This window comes from Zonotrichia albicollis, chromosome 1, assembly GCF_047830755.1.
Source record: "Zonotrichia albicollis isolate bZonAlb1 chromosome 1, bZonAlb1.hap1, whole genome shotgun sequence".
In the NCBI taxonomy this organism is placed as follows: Eukaryota; Metazoa; Chordata; class Aves; order Passeriformes; family Passerellidae; genus Zonotrichia; species Zonotrichia albicollis.
In genome coordinates, this window is record NC_133819.1 from 89,236,780 (window position 1) to 89,250,697 (window position 13,918).

At 37.8% G+C, this 13,918-nt stretch overlaps 1 protein-coding gene across 5 annotated transcripts in view; it reads right to left on the bottom strand.

The window, feature by feature from the left end:
- PTPN3 (protein tyrosine phosphatase non-receptor type 3) overlaps nucleotides 1-13,918 on the bottom strand; it is a 123,040-nt gene that overhangs the window by 93,079 nt on the left and 16,043 nt on the right. For all 5 annotated transcript variants that reach the window (XM_014264315.3, XM_074546544.1, XM_014264316.3 and 2 more), the window contains exon 2: nucleotides 109-263. In XM_014264315.3, coding sequence (XP_014119790.2) covers nucleotides 109-246 — 138 coding nt within the window. In that variant the 5' untranslated portion in view covers nucleotides 247-263. The remainder of the gene's footprint in view (nucleotides 1-108; nucleotides 264-13,918) is intronic.

Below are 13,918 nucleotides of genomic sequence, written 5' to 3' on the forward strand. Positions count from 1 at the left end.
TTTAACATCTTTTGGAGATACCACGCCTCAGGGAGGGTCCCATATTTCATCTGCAGCTTTCAAACAAATTTCTATGTATTTAAAAAGAAAGTAGTTTTCCAAACTTACGTTGACTTTGAAGCTTTGTACTGAGCCATCCAAAAAGTGGACGTTACAGATTATTTCTGATCGGGTTTTCTCTTTTGGTAGCTCTGATGCTCGTATGTTATTTATCCTCCCACCTAAGGCTCGTAAACGGGAGTTCATAACTATTGCTGAATAACCTATAAAACAAAAATTATGTTTAATGACAGTTCTTATAATTCTCTATAAGTTTTTCAGAGTAACTTACAACATCATGAAGACCTCATTACACCCCAAGCTAACAAATGCTTCTTATAGAAAAGAGTAAGTTGTAAAATTAGCCTGTTGTAAACCAGAACATAAATGCATAAATATGGAGGGGTTCCCATACTGTAAATGGGAACATTATCAAGAAAATTACAGGTAATCCCTGCAATGTATACCTGGGTTAGGCATGAGTCACTGCCTTAGTTTAAATCACTAAAAAACCCCAAACACCTACTATAATGTAGGAAGGCAACATCAAGACAAGTTTTTATCATCTGTAACTAGGAAACTCCTTACCCCCTTTTACATTTCCTACATATTTCTGCATTTACAATACAAGTTCCACTACAATAATTCTGTTTACTCTCAGCTGACAAAACAGTCTTGAGTTAATGCAAATCAGGTACTATCAAGTAACGCTTTGTTTCAGGAATATATATGCAAACACCATATGTAAGGCAAGCAGAACTAACTCTTAAAACATGTCAATATTTTACAGTCTAGCATACATAAATTCATGAAGCCAGAAATTAATATCAAAGAAGAACATCCCACAAGAAAACACTTTTTTTGTTGCTTAAGCTTTTTTCTTTAAAAAAAAAAACTCTTAATGAAAACCAAAACTCTAAAAACCAGTATTTACAAATTAAAACAAACAAAAGAACAACCCATCAAACAAAAATAAGCCATTCATTGAAATAAGAAGTGAATTAAATTCAGACAAGCCTGTACACATTTCAAGCCTCTCTTCACTGGATCAGTTTACCAATTAACATCACAGCGTTTAAAGCCAGTTGGCAAGCGAAGCAGGGGATAGTTTTCCAGGTTAATTACCATACCAATTACCAAACCATTCCTCACTTATAAGGGGACCACTACAAAGACACTTGCATAATGCGAATGTTACATAGACTGCTGGCCAAGCTAGACGGGACCTATATGAGCACTATTTTGCCATCTCCCCTTTTGTCTGTATCTGCCTTAAAACACAGGCTGGCTTTTCTTTTATGCAGCTACAGAAATCGAACAATTTAGGAAAAAAAAATCACTTAAAATACCAAAGCATTGCCTCTACTACATATCTCTTTGAAAGGAAAACATGAAAAGCATGGAGAGCCATGAAATGTAAAATTGCATAAAGTGGTCTTTTTGGGGTTGAAAAGACAACAAAGCAGCGCAGTGATCCTTCTCCACTCAAGTCTGTGTAATCTATACTCAGAAGCAGCTAAAACAATTGCCTTCTCACAGACAGCTTAGAAGTCAGACACACATGGGCATTCAACACTTCCAACAACACTCTCATGGGTTTTTTTTGTCAGCCAATTGATAGTTCACCATTGTATATTTTCTAAAATCAAAACTGTAAGCTATCAAGACTCATTTTTCTAGCCAGCATGCATTTTTTTCCTCAGAAAAGGTGTGGGTTGGGGGTTTTAGATGTTTCTTTTCTCTGGTTCTTTTTTTTTCTTTTATTTTTAAATGAGGGGATAAAAAGGAAGAGGTAATCTTTAGGAGAATTATGAACAATATTTCCATATAAACCACCAAACACTCCTATTGCTTTGAAATTTTTCTTGATATACAGTCTGCATTTAATCATAGTTTTGGTTTGGGGGTTTTTATATCCAGAAAATGGGCTAATTCATGACCGGTTGCTGTTAAATAAAACATACAGTTATCCAATTATCAAGAGTATACAAAAAGTTGATGACAAACTAGGATTGTAAAGGAAGCCTTCAGTCTCACATTCTCTAATTTTCTAGCAGCTAAGTTTTAAACTATTTATTCAGCACTATGTTCACCTTTCACCAAAAAGTCAAGCGACTACATGAATTATACTACAAAGTCTTTTCTCCACTCTCCACCTCAACTGGCAAAAAATACCTTCTCATTTGCAGAAGTAGCTCTCTAGTCCCACTAGTCCAGTGTTAAGTGGAAGGTTATCCTTCATTGTGAAGCCACTAGATGAGAGAGAATGTTTTGGTAGCCAGATTCAAAGCTTCATCAGCCTGCCCTTAAGGGCTCAGTCTGCATTGCAGCACCTAACAGTCCCTAACACAGACTTCTCCATTCCTGGGAGAAAGGCTATTTGACTCCTTTTGCTTATAATGCCCGACCTGTCTTACACTTCCACCATTCCCTCTCTCTATGCCCTAATTATATTCAAACTTTGTCAGGCTTCAGCAGAGCACAACAGTCCACAGCAGTCTCCAGCACCCTGCTCCTGACCTACTCACAGAGAGGGAGCAAACAGTGCTCAGCCCCTGAAGCCCTAGTGCAGAACATGCTTCAAGGTAAGCTACACTTGGAGACCCTTCAGACATTTTGATACCTTAAGTCTAAACCCTCTCCCGCATAGCATTATTTTTTCAAGTGTTACAATATAGCCAGATCTTGCTACTCACTTGTTCAAGCTTCAAATGCAGAAGACAATAAAATAGCACCAATAACATTTATATATATATGTGCTTGCAATGCAGAAAAAAACAACAAGAAAAAAAAACACCAGCAAAAAAGAAAACTCTTATAACTGCAAAAAAATTAACCTGAATAAACCAAACAGAAAATTTTTATTTAAGTTACTGTGCATAGTAGCACAAGTAATTACAGGTCCATTTCATACCACGGTCCCTCTATAGCAAACCCAGCCTATCTCCTGGATAACCTAAGCTATCCAGGAGCTAACAGTAACACATACTTTCGTACTGAAGTTCATTATAAAATGAGAGGTGCTTAGTTTGAAATTTGTAGTCTTGTGCTAGTTTTTCAGTTACCTCTGGTTAGCACCTTCAGGTGATCTGCTGGGGGTTATATGCCCCAAGTGAAGCAGTGAGTTGGAAATTTATGATGAGAAATTCAAACCTGCTACTGTGACCAGTTTGCATTGGGTTCACAAATGAAAACCTACAATTCTTTTATTTTTACCATTTTATGTAAAATCACACCAGGAACACAGAGTTCATAGTTTGTGCTTATGGCAAGCAAAGAGCCCCAGCTGGGGCTGTCCTCAACAAAGCCAGCTGACCACAGGAACTGTGCCAAGGCAGGGACAAATGGCTGAGTGTTTGGATGCCACAACTATCAGTCAACTGGAGCTCAAGGGGACTAATCAAGGCCTAGGGAGCTGCCACCAGCTGGAGTCCCCAGCAGAGAAAGTCACACCTTCTCCTTCCCACCTCCATGGCCTTGAGCACCACTGTGCCAAGTGAGCTCCTCAGGGAGCTGTGTTAGGAGTGTCACAGCACAGGAACCTGCCCACACCACTTTGCTTGTCCCACCTCAGCATGCCACATGCTCAGCAAGTCTGCAAGGAAACAACTTAGAGAATCCCTAGCCTAAAGGGCAAGGGAAGGAGAACAGGAGACAGGTGAGCAGCTGAGTTGTTGGCACCTGCTCCATGACTTTTCATCCATAAGTGAGCTGTTTAAAGCAGCATTTAAAATCGGGCCAGATTACTGGAATGGCTTATGGACCCCAGCACAAAATGTAGAAGCACATGAAGGAACCTGCAATGACAACTGCTTCTGGGGAAGGGAGAGGGACCACTGAAATGCCCAGCACAACCAGAAACCTTACGCTTCTAAGACAAGGGCTCTTAAGCCCTAGTAATCACCCTGCAGCCCTGAGCAACCAGAACCAGCCATTACATGCAAATCTCAGTTCCTGTTTGTAGCCTCAGCAGGAGGCTGATTCAGAAATGAAACCAAATTTTAAAAACCTGTAAGACAATTTAATATTATCAACAAGTTCAGTACTTCAATGATTTTTTCCCTTTCCCTAAAATAAGCATGTTTTCCCTAAAAAAAACCCAGGAAGTTGGGAGGTATATTTTAATGAAACAAACAATCAAAACACATTGAAAACACAGTTATTTTCACAGTTATAAAGTATAAAACAAACATGTGGAATTCTATCCCATAATGAAATCATGCAGTAGGCTTACAGGAGAAACAAATACAAGAACAGATATGGAAAGAAGTTAATGTTTTCCAAGTACATTAAACACATTTCTGGACAAGTTTGGTTATGCATGCCTTCTCCTACAGTAATGTTGCAGTCAAGCAGAACAAAAATAACATGTTTTCCTCGTCTTTTGTATTGAAGACTGACTTTTAAAACTACTTTTTTTCCATACCAGCATTTGATTTCTTTGGAAATTGCTGGTAAAAAAGCATAAGACTCCATTATCAGTATAACTGCTATTAACTTATTTTTTACCAAGTAATTAAATCAAGGGCAGATTTGCTGAGAATACACTCAAAGACCTTCTACATATAATCATGCTGTGTATAACTGTTAATAGATTTGTTAGATTTGTGATTGTTTGAGGCCTTTGTTGTTTTTCTGGGTTTTTTTTAATAAATTATTTATTACCTCCACTTCTTCAGGTCAGTAGGGATAATTTACTCCTGTAAATGGGTACACTCATGTTTTTTGTAGGAGGAGACTACTGCACTAAGTTTTCTCAGTTTATTACAGTCTTGACTGAAAACACTGGCCTCTCAAAAATCAGAGATATTACAGAATCAGTGGGAATGTCATATACAAAAGGATAGTGCTTCCAACTCACTTACACTGTCTGAGTGACCACCCCAACAAGGAAGGGGAAAACAGTAGTACTAAAAACATGGTCAAGTCTTGCGTGTCCTTTCAATAACAGTGACATTTTATGGTTATCTGTTCCTTTACTTAAAAGGTACAAAATAACTGACATGGGAATGGAAAGAGGTATAACAAATAAAGGTGTCTTTGTGGCAATGTATATCCCTAAGACAACTGATACAAATGCTCTTCAGCATGCATCAGCCCACGTAGTTAAGAATTACTTACACAGAGCCCTATCTATCATCAGTGCATCTTAATGACAACTAAATTATTCAGCCAGATTTTCCAAATAGAAGAATTAGGCTTAACTCACAACGAATGAAAACCAGGTTCTGCTTCCACCTTCTGCAGAGGAAATGCTTCATCTTTTCCACATTCCCAATAAGAAACTAAATGCCCCCTATTAATAAAAAATTCAGCTCTTCCATTTCTCTTGGGAAAATCCCAAGAGGTATTTACCACAATACAAATTACCAAGCATTACTAAAGCAATAACCAAAGTAAAAGATAAACGTCATTTTGAGCAGTGGGTGCAAATCACCATTTTATCCTTATTTGTAGTTATTTCTTCAACAAATTTTCCTGACATATGCATGTAAGTTATATAAAAGTAAGTGTGGAAGCCAGAAGCAACATGACGAAATTTCACAATACTTGGAAAAACAAAAGCTAAAAAAATCCAATCCAAAGCAATTAAACCATAAATATAGAACATGCATGAAAGCTTTAGATGATTAAGCCTTACAGATTATGGTATAAAAATACCTCCAAACTGAGATACAAAGAACAAAAGACTTGTTGCAGCATGGCCTTCCTTAGAACAGGAATAAAGGTTAATATCCATATTGAAAGTTGGGGCATGTGTGTAGATACACACACAACTTCCAAAGCAGTAGCTGCAAGTTTTCAAACCACTTCTCTTTAAGAAGGGCACCAATATCATTATAATAGAGACTCTTCACAGCAAAGTTAAAATCAAAAATTAATTTTATTAAAGATTTGGCTTTCTTAGATTTGTTTCCAGTGGCTATGACACCTATGATATTTTCAAGCACAGCAAAACTACTTATCTGCCGTGTAAGTAACCAATAGGTCTAGCTAAGTATTCTAAGAATGACATCAAAAATTGAACTACTAGTGCTTAAATCATTCTAGTGATCATCTTTCGTTTTCCAGAAAAAAAAACCCCAAACCTATAGGCAGAGATTCTTCACAGAAAATTACTCCATATAAGCAAAAAACATAGGCATTTTGAAGTTATACCTCAAACAGGCATAACACATGTTGCCAGCCCATAATGTTTTCCAGAACCAGCACAGAACAGAGCAACGAGAAAACATCCTTCCACAGTAAAATATAATGATACCTCTTCTTCATTTAATAGCCCTTAATGCCAGAGTTCACCCACAAATAAGCCTTCAGGGTAGACCACATACAGTATGACACCTCTATTTGTTTATTTAGAGCGTACTTCAAAGCATTTTAGTTTCAATGAAGGTAGGTACAAGGAAGAAAGGCTCATTCTAAAAACAAAAACCAGACCACAACTAATTGTCAATACTCTTTCCTCTTCTAACCAGCACAGAATTGGAATCTAGCTTTTTATTTCACTTTTAAAAGGCATAAGTAAATAAACTAAATTTGTTCCTAGGAATGTCCAGGAATCAGGTACCTACCTATCTACAATAGTCATTGACTCTCAGAAGAGAATCCAATATATGCAGGTGAATAAATTTTAAAAAGTCCCTATACCACAACAAGAGGTTAGATGCTTAATTATGCATAAAAATAAGTAATACAGTGATTTGCAAGCCTTCCCTGCACTTCATTTAGCTTTTCATTATAACACAACCCTGGTAAATTCATATTACAAAGAGTTTTCATGGGAAATCCAGCTATTTTAAACTCTGGATTCAGCAAGACCAGACATGAATGTCCAAAACAGACCAGTAGAGATGGATGGGAGAGGAAATATGCCTTTCATCTCTAGCATTATACTGTACCCTGACTGACATGCCACTGAGACCCCACTAAACCAATATCATACTGAAGGTAATGCCAGCAGTGTGAGCAGCTGCAGTATCTGGTGCAGAAAAGCCATGCACCACAGTAAGCTACCAATCCTCATTTCCTTTCTACTGCCTGGGTCCTACATACACTCATGCAGCTGCACAGCTGCACTGTATTTTTACAGTAAAAACACTGTAAAAACACAGTGGTTTTACTCTACCACTTAGGATGGTCCCCAACAGAAATAATGCTGGAACATTATTTCTGTTGGGGACCATCCTAAGTGGCAGAGTAAAAACACTAAATGACCAAATTATCCTGAAAAAAAAAAGGGAATAGTCACACCAAACATCTGTTCTATATATACACATACATATATATTCATTCCAATACAAGTTTTAGAGACAAAGATTTCATTTCAACTTTTCTAAGATCCTTCTTTCTTCCTGTCCTCCCCTTTTGAAAAAGGTGTACTTTATCTGTAAAGATTTACCAAAAAGATTTTTACCCAAAGAGTTGTAAAACGTGCACAGCTTCAGCCATCCCAACAGTTCTTGCTGTTAAGACTGAAGAGGCAGAACAGGCTGCCATCAGGGTAACAGAGATTATTAGACCAAAATAACCATACTCTTTACATAGTAATAGCCTTTACATGGGGGACTGGGGGTTAGAAGGATTATCCCAGGCTTTCAGCAACATGCTCAGCAGCAAAGACTGCTTATCTGAAAACTTAATCTTAAAATCAGATAACCTAAAGGTAACTAAACTCTAGAAGAGCTTATTGGTGGAAAAACAATACTGACCATGAATTTCAGTGTTGTTCAGATCTTGTGTTTTTAACATCCCTTATTCCAACTTCTGAGGTAAATATTTTGGTCACATTTGATTCAAAAAGATTGTATGAATAACTCCTCAAACTTCCAGGGTATTAATCTGGTAATGCCAACTTCACAAATGCTCTTTTGCATACATACAATAAAACCACACAGGTAAGGCACTGTAGGATCCAATGTGTCATTTCAGAGAGAATGAAGCATTATTGCTAGACCTGAGACACAGGACTAGCACAAGTAAAGAGGTGGTATCTACTGCACGCAGAATGATTGAGAGCAGAAAAACTAGTGGGAGGAAAAAGCAAGAGACCTGCTCCCTACACTGCTAAAATACTGTGAAATACAGGTGAGAACAAGACACACCTACAATGCTTTCACATTTTTTGCAGATTTTACTGTTCACATCAGAAATCTTTTATGATGTTAATTTTTAAAAACCATTTCTGAAATAACACCTTCAGCCAGTGTGTTGAGGGAAGTAAGCAGCATGCTGCTTCACTTCCTGCACACTGCCAATCAAAGTGTTCAGGAACTCTATGGCTTCCTCTATTGCCTGCCTCAGCTTTAAGCAGACCACAGAACAAAAGAAAATCATCTCACCAAAAAATGCAAGGGCTACCATTACTTTATTTTCCAAATAATACCTTTGGGAAGTAACTAACAATGTTGCATGACTTCAAAATAAAAACTGCAGAATGAAAGCCAAAGGTCACCTTCCCCAGCTTGGTAGTGCCTTACGCTAACGACACTGAATAGTGGAAATGAACACTGAGTCAAAGTGAAAGCTGAGCACTGCAGTGCCCAGCTGTCAACATTTCCCATAAATATGAGAGCTTATATAGAATAAGTAATTTACACCTTCAAATTTTCAAAACCAAGTAAATAAGCATCCACCACTGAAATTTATAAAGACAAGCAACTAACATATTCAGAAATCTTAGTTACCAAATTAATCATCACACCAAAACTGAAATACAAAAAATACCTCATTCTATTGGCAATGAGCCATGTGTCATGAAACTTTTGTATGACACATAACATGAAACAAGAACCATCATGTCAATATTCCTGCCAAGTAAAGCTGTTACATTTAAGCAGAATTATAATCATCTGCATGACAGATTCAGGATGAGATGTAGAAAAATAACCAAAGCTTTAAGGATTAAAACATATTTCCAAAACATGCTTTTAGAGGGAATTTCTACTTTTTTACTATATCCATAGTATGATTCTAATCAAACAGTCAAGAAACTTTCTGTTCTACTTCTGGTTTTAAAAACGCCCTAAAGTAAAACTTGGATTATTCACACAAATATCACACTATCCACTATGCTTACAGGTTAATATAAATCTCTACCCCATATAGGGTAACATAAACAAATAAATATAATTTTCACTTTTGAGAATGTTGGTGAGAGTGTCAGAAAAGTATCAAGTACCCATATAATGTACCCTATGTAAGACACGCTCTTTTCTGATAGCAACTTTGAACTGTTGTCCTCCACTTATGAGTTAAATCACAAACAGCAGAAAATGCCTGTTATGGTACAGGCATATTTAAAAAAAAAAAATAAAAACACCAGCTTTCTAAAACAATCCTCTCTTCATATCTTAAATACATGCCTAGAGTAATTTTTCCTGTGCATATTAACCAGACAAATAAAAGAGACCTTTTACAACTTTTGCCTCCAATTAACACAGTATGTTTGCATGTCAAAGCTACAGTTATCTAAGATTTCAGTCTTTCCAACAGGACTCATGCCATTGTAGCTCACAAAGCAAAACATATTTAAGCTGTTTTTTAAGAAGCTGGTAAACACCAGATTGTAGGCAGAACAGAGTATAGACTCAACATAAAGGTGTGAATCTAGATGTTCACATACTATTTCTGATGCTGGCGCTATTCACATTTTGTGAACCGGTCTCTTTCCTCCACCTCAAATTGAACATGGACCGGGACAGAAATAATTGGCAAAGCATACTTTTGAAAACTTTGAAAAAGCAGAGGTATGGATAGCTGGAGTGTGGATACACTTACAAACTTGTTCTTCCACATAAGGTCTGAATGGCCCTTAAATCTGTCAGCTCAGAAATGCTGTTGGCAGTGGTGACTGCCATTTTTTTGCCAAGGGGGAAAGAAGGAAAGAAAACACCTTAATCATGGATGTGAGAGTATTAATGAGCACTAATGTCCTGGAAAGCTAACTCAGCTTTTAAAGAAAACAGAAATTCCACACAAAATTCAGTGCTGGATTGTTAAGAAATAGCCTGAAATTGAGAAATAGCCTGAAATTACAGATGACTGAAGTTTCCTTCGTGCATGGGCACAGTTGAGTAGCGGACCAAGACGTGTCACTGTTACCCAGTGTTTTCCACTGTGGGCAATACTCAATCTACTTCTCAACACAACAGAGGACTGTGTACCATTCAAGCTTGGGAAGAAAAAGTCTTATCACTGGCAACAAAAAAACCCAGTTCATACATTTTGCAAGAAAACATTTTGGACCTCAGAAGAAAACCTATCTTGTAAATTGTGCTAATGAATAAAAAACTCCTCAGAATTACTATGAATTATCTTTCTGAACCCAGATACTTCTTTTAGAACCTAAAGCTTAAAACTTTACAGAACTGTTCTCTATACATTCCTGTTTTATATATTTTATAATACACATTCTGCTGCAAGCTTTTGAAATACGTTCCGTTAAGCATGATAGAAGACTTCTGTTATAAAACCTATGGCTTCAAAAGGTCCCCAAAGGGATTTGGAACACAGCACAGGCAATCTGCAGTTAACCACAGAATCCTATTGAAAAAGATTAAATGGTAGAATGACAGCAATTCTTCCTTTAAAAGAAAAAGGAAGGACACAATAGCAATAAATTGAAAGTTATGTTATGAAGGGGAACTTCAAGCTGTATGGAGAGAAAAAAGTATTTCTTTTAAAGACTATAATTGTATAATGCACTTTATACTCCAGCACTGTTCAAAATGATGAGTTCAGGAGATCCTCAAGTCTCACAAAACTAGTTGAAGGAATTACACAAAGTTCTACTTCATGATTATTGAGAAAGAATTTGAAAATGTGCTACAGAAGTCTTGCATTTTAGAATCAAAACCTAAACAACATGATAAAATTAAAACACCTCCTGATACTTTGATCATAACATCTTGTTTTTACATATTCAGATAAACAAAACTGAAGTTGTTCACGTACGAAGTTTACTTGCCCTGTGAGGGGGCTAAGGGAGAAGAACATCTCCAGAAAATTTACAACTTTCTATATGGGCATGTAGTGATAGGAAAAGGGGTAATGACTTAGACTAAAAGAGGAGAAATCCAGTTTAGATATCAGGCAGAAAATCTTCACTATGAGGATGGTAAGGCACTAGGATGGGTTGCCCGCAGAAGCTGTGGATGCCCCACCCCTGGAAGTGTTCAAGACCAGGCAGCATAGAGCTTTGAGCAACCTAGTCCAGTGAAAGGTATTCCTGCTTACGGTAGGGGTCTGGAACTCGGTGATCTTTAGGGCCTCTCCCAACCCAACCCAACCCAACCCAACCCAACCCATTATATTTGATTTGTAAGTCAAGAAGAAAAAGTAAACACACACTGTGGAAAGCCAGTCTAGGAATATCTGCATTTTGTAAGCACTCGCCAGAGATGAACAGTTTACTGCCATTCTTTCCTCTCTTCATCTCATCTTCCTCCCGCATTTATGACTAATAGAAGTATTCATATTTTAAGCTTACGAAAGTACACTCTCTCTTCCCTTTTCAGGTTGTTTCACAGACTTCAAAACATCTAGTATCACAAGAATTTGTATCAGTAAGATCAAACTGTTCTCCAGGACCTGCAGGAGCACTGACAGCAGCTCTGCAGCTTTTGTACAAGTCCTCCTCCTCCTGCACAAAGAGAATAGGCAAACAAAAAAAAAAAAACAACAATGCCATCCAAACTGGATAGACATTTTTCCAATTCCTGCATGTGCTTCGACATCCTTACTTTAAAAGACGAAAGTAATTCCTCCACACAGTGAAGAAAAGATAAAGTAAACATACTACAGAACACATCCTAGCTTGCAAACAATTTGTGCTTTCTGGTTTTCCGTAAGTATTTAAACAGTGTATGTTTCAAACCAGCAAAATCCAAACATTTACATCTTTACATCCCTATCAGACAATTTTTTGACCACCCTACAAGATTAACATACACCCTGTGACCATGGTGCACCACACTAGAAGGGGACTGCTCCAAAAAGCACTCACCTAAAAGAGATACTCCTGCATCTTCCCTCCACTGCAAATCCAGTGCCAGCTATCTCTTGGTCATTTTCTTCCTTTCAACACATAACTTCAGGCCCCAAAGAGCCAAAAAGCAACTTCCCAGTCAGGATTCAACAAGGCTTTGGTGCCAAGCTCAGGCTGGACAGACATGTCCTTGGCAGCACAGATACCGCCCTAGACCAGGGAAGGCAGAGCATTCCTCCACCATCACAGGCTGGAGTGAGTATATTGGGACAGCTTTTAGACAAATATCCCCTAAGCCTTCTGCCATGAGGCCACCAAAGCAGAGTAAGCATGAGCCATGCAATCCAAACTGGAATTCTGGGGAGTACAATTGAACGGATTAGAGTGAGATTTTGTAAAGGAGTCTGGTAAAGAATTTCTTGCTCTTGGGTGAAGTACTGCTTTGGTTTTGTTGGGAAACAGGGAAGGGGGGTTGTTTTGGGATTTTTGGTGTTTTGTTGTTTCTTCTCCAATTCCTCTACTGACATATAACACTGGCACAAGTAATTCAGCCCACTTAAGTCCTTTTTGTTCATTTTTAACATAGCTGTCCAGCAAATGGGCATTTATAAAAAAGCCTCCTGTTGCCATCTGAAGTAATGCAAGTCTCTTCAGCCTTGTTAAAACTCCCATGCAGAGCCAAGATCACATAATATAGAGATTTAAACCATCTCATTTTTGAGAATGCATCCTTACGTATCAACTGCAGCTATTTTTCAGAATTTATAATTCAGAGCCCAGTTTGATTTTTAAGTTCCAAATCATTCAGTGCACAATACAATGCCAAGCATTTTCAAACAAACACACCAAATTTTGCCAAGTAGATCTGACATGCCCCAAGCCTTTCTATTTCAGTTTTTGTATTCCTGGCTGGCAGGTAGAATATTTATCTACTTTCCACAAAGCAATCTTAGCATGCTGTGGCAACCGATTACAGAGGAATGCAGGCACTAGGCCAACATTGCTGGTTTATACTGAAACAGGAGCAAAAAAAGGAGAGCTCTGCTTACAGTCCTGAGATCCGGTATCTCTCCCAGTTTCCTCACTGCTCAGCACTTTTACAATGCAGAGGTAATGGGCAATGCCTCCCTACAGGCAAATTCCTCAAAACCTAATGTGGAAGGGCTGGGAGAGGTAGAGGGGTTTGGCTGCAGCATCTCATCAGGTTAGAACCATGATCACAGAACAGCTGGAATGAGAAACAGGACAGAAGTCCACAACTACTAATGGTTTTTTGCCTTTGTGTTTCTTTCATGACCCAGCAATACACCAGAAGTGCTTTTTAAAGCAAAGGCATGAAAACAAGGACTACTTGAAAACACAGTACTGTATTTCTAGTTTTGCTTAAGACTAGTCAATTGACCAGAAATGAGCAGTACAGCAAATCAATGACAAACCAGCCTTTTTTCCTGGAAATAGCTGATCATCATGAAAGCTTTAAAGGAGAAATTAATTTGAAATGGGTTCTTCAATGTCATCAAGCTTATTTTACCTTAGCAACTGAATAAAGGAGATTAGCAACTTGATTTTGAAAGCTATTAGCTAAACCTTTACATAGATCTCTAATATTTAAGCTTATGCTGTAATCAGTAACAAAGGTAATGACCCCTACTCCAGATTGCCTACCCTAAATTACACCTAAATAAAAATACTCAGCTTTGTTTATTTTATCTTAATTGCTTTCCTAGTGCAAAATGTACCTTGTCATGACCAAGTAAGTGGTCTGCTTGCCCACGAGAGCTTTCTGAATGTGACATCAATATTTACTCAGGCTGAATGCTCTGAACTGCCACATGATCTTTGGAATTAAAGTACAAATTCTGACCTACGCCACATACACTTTCCTACTATTAA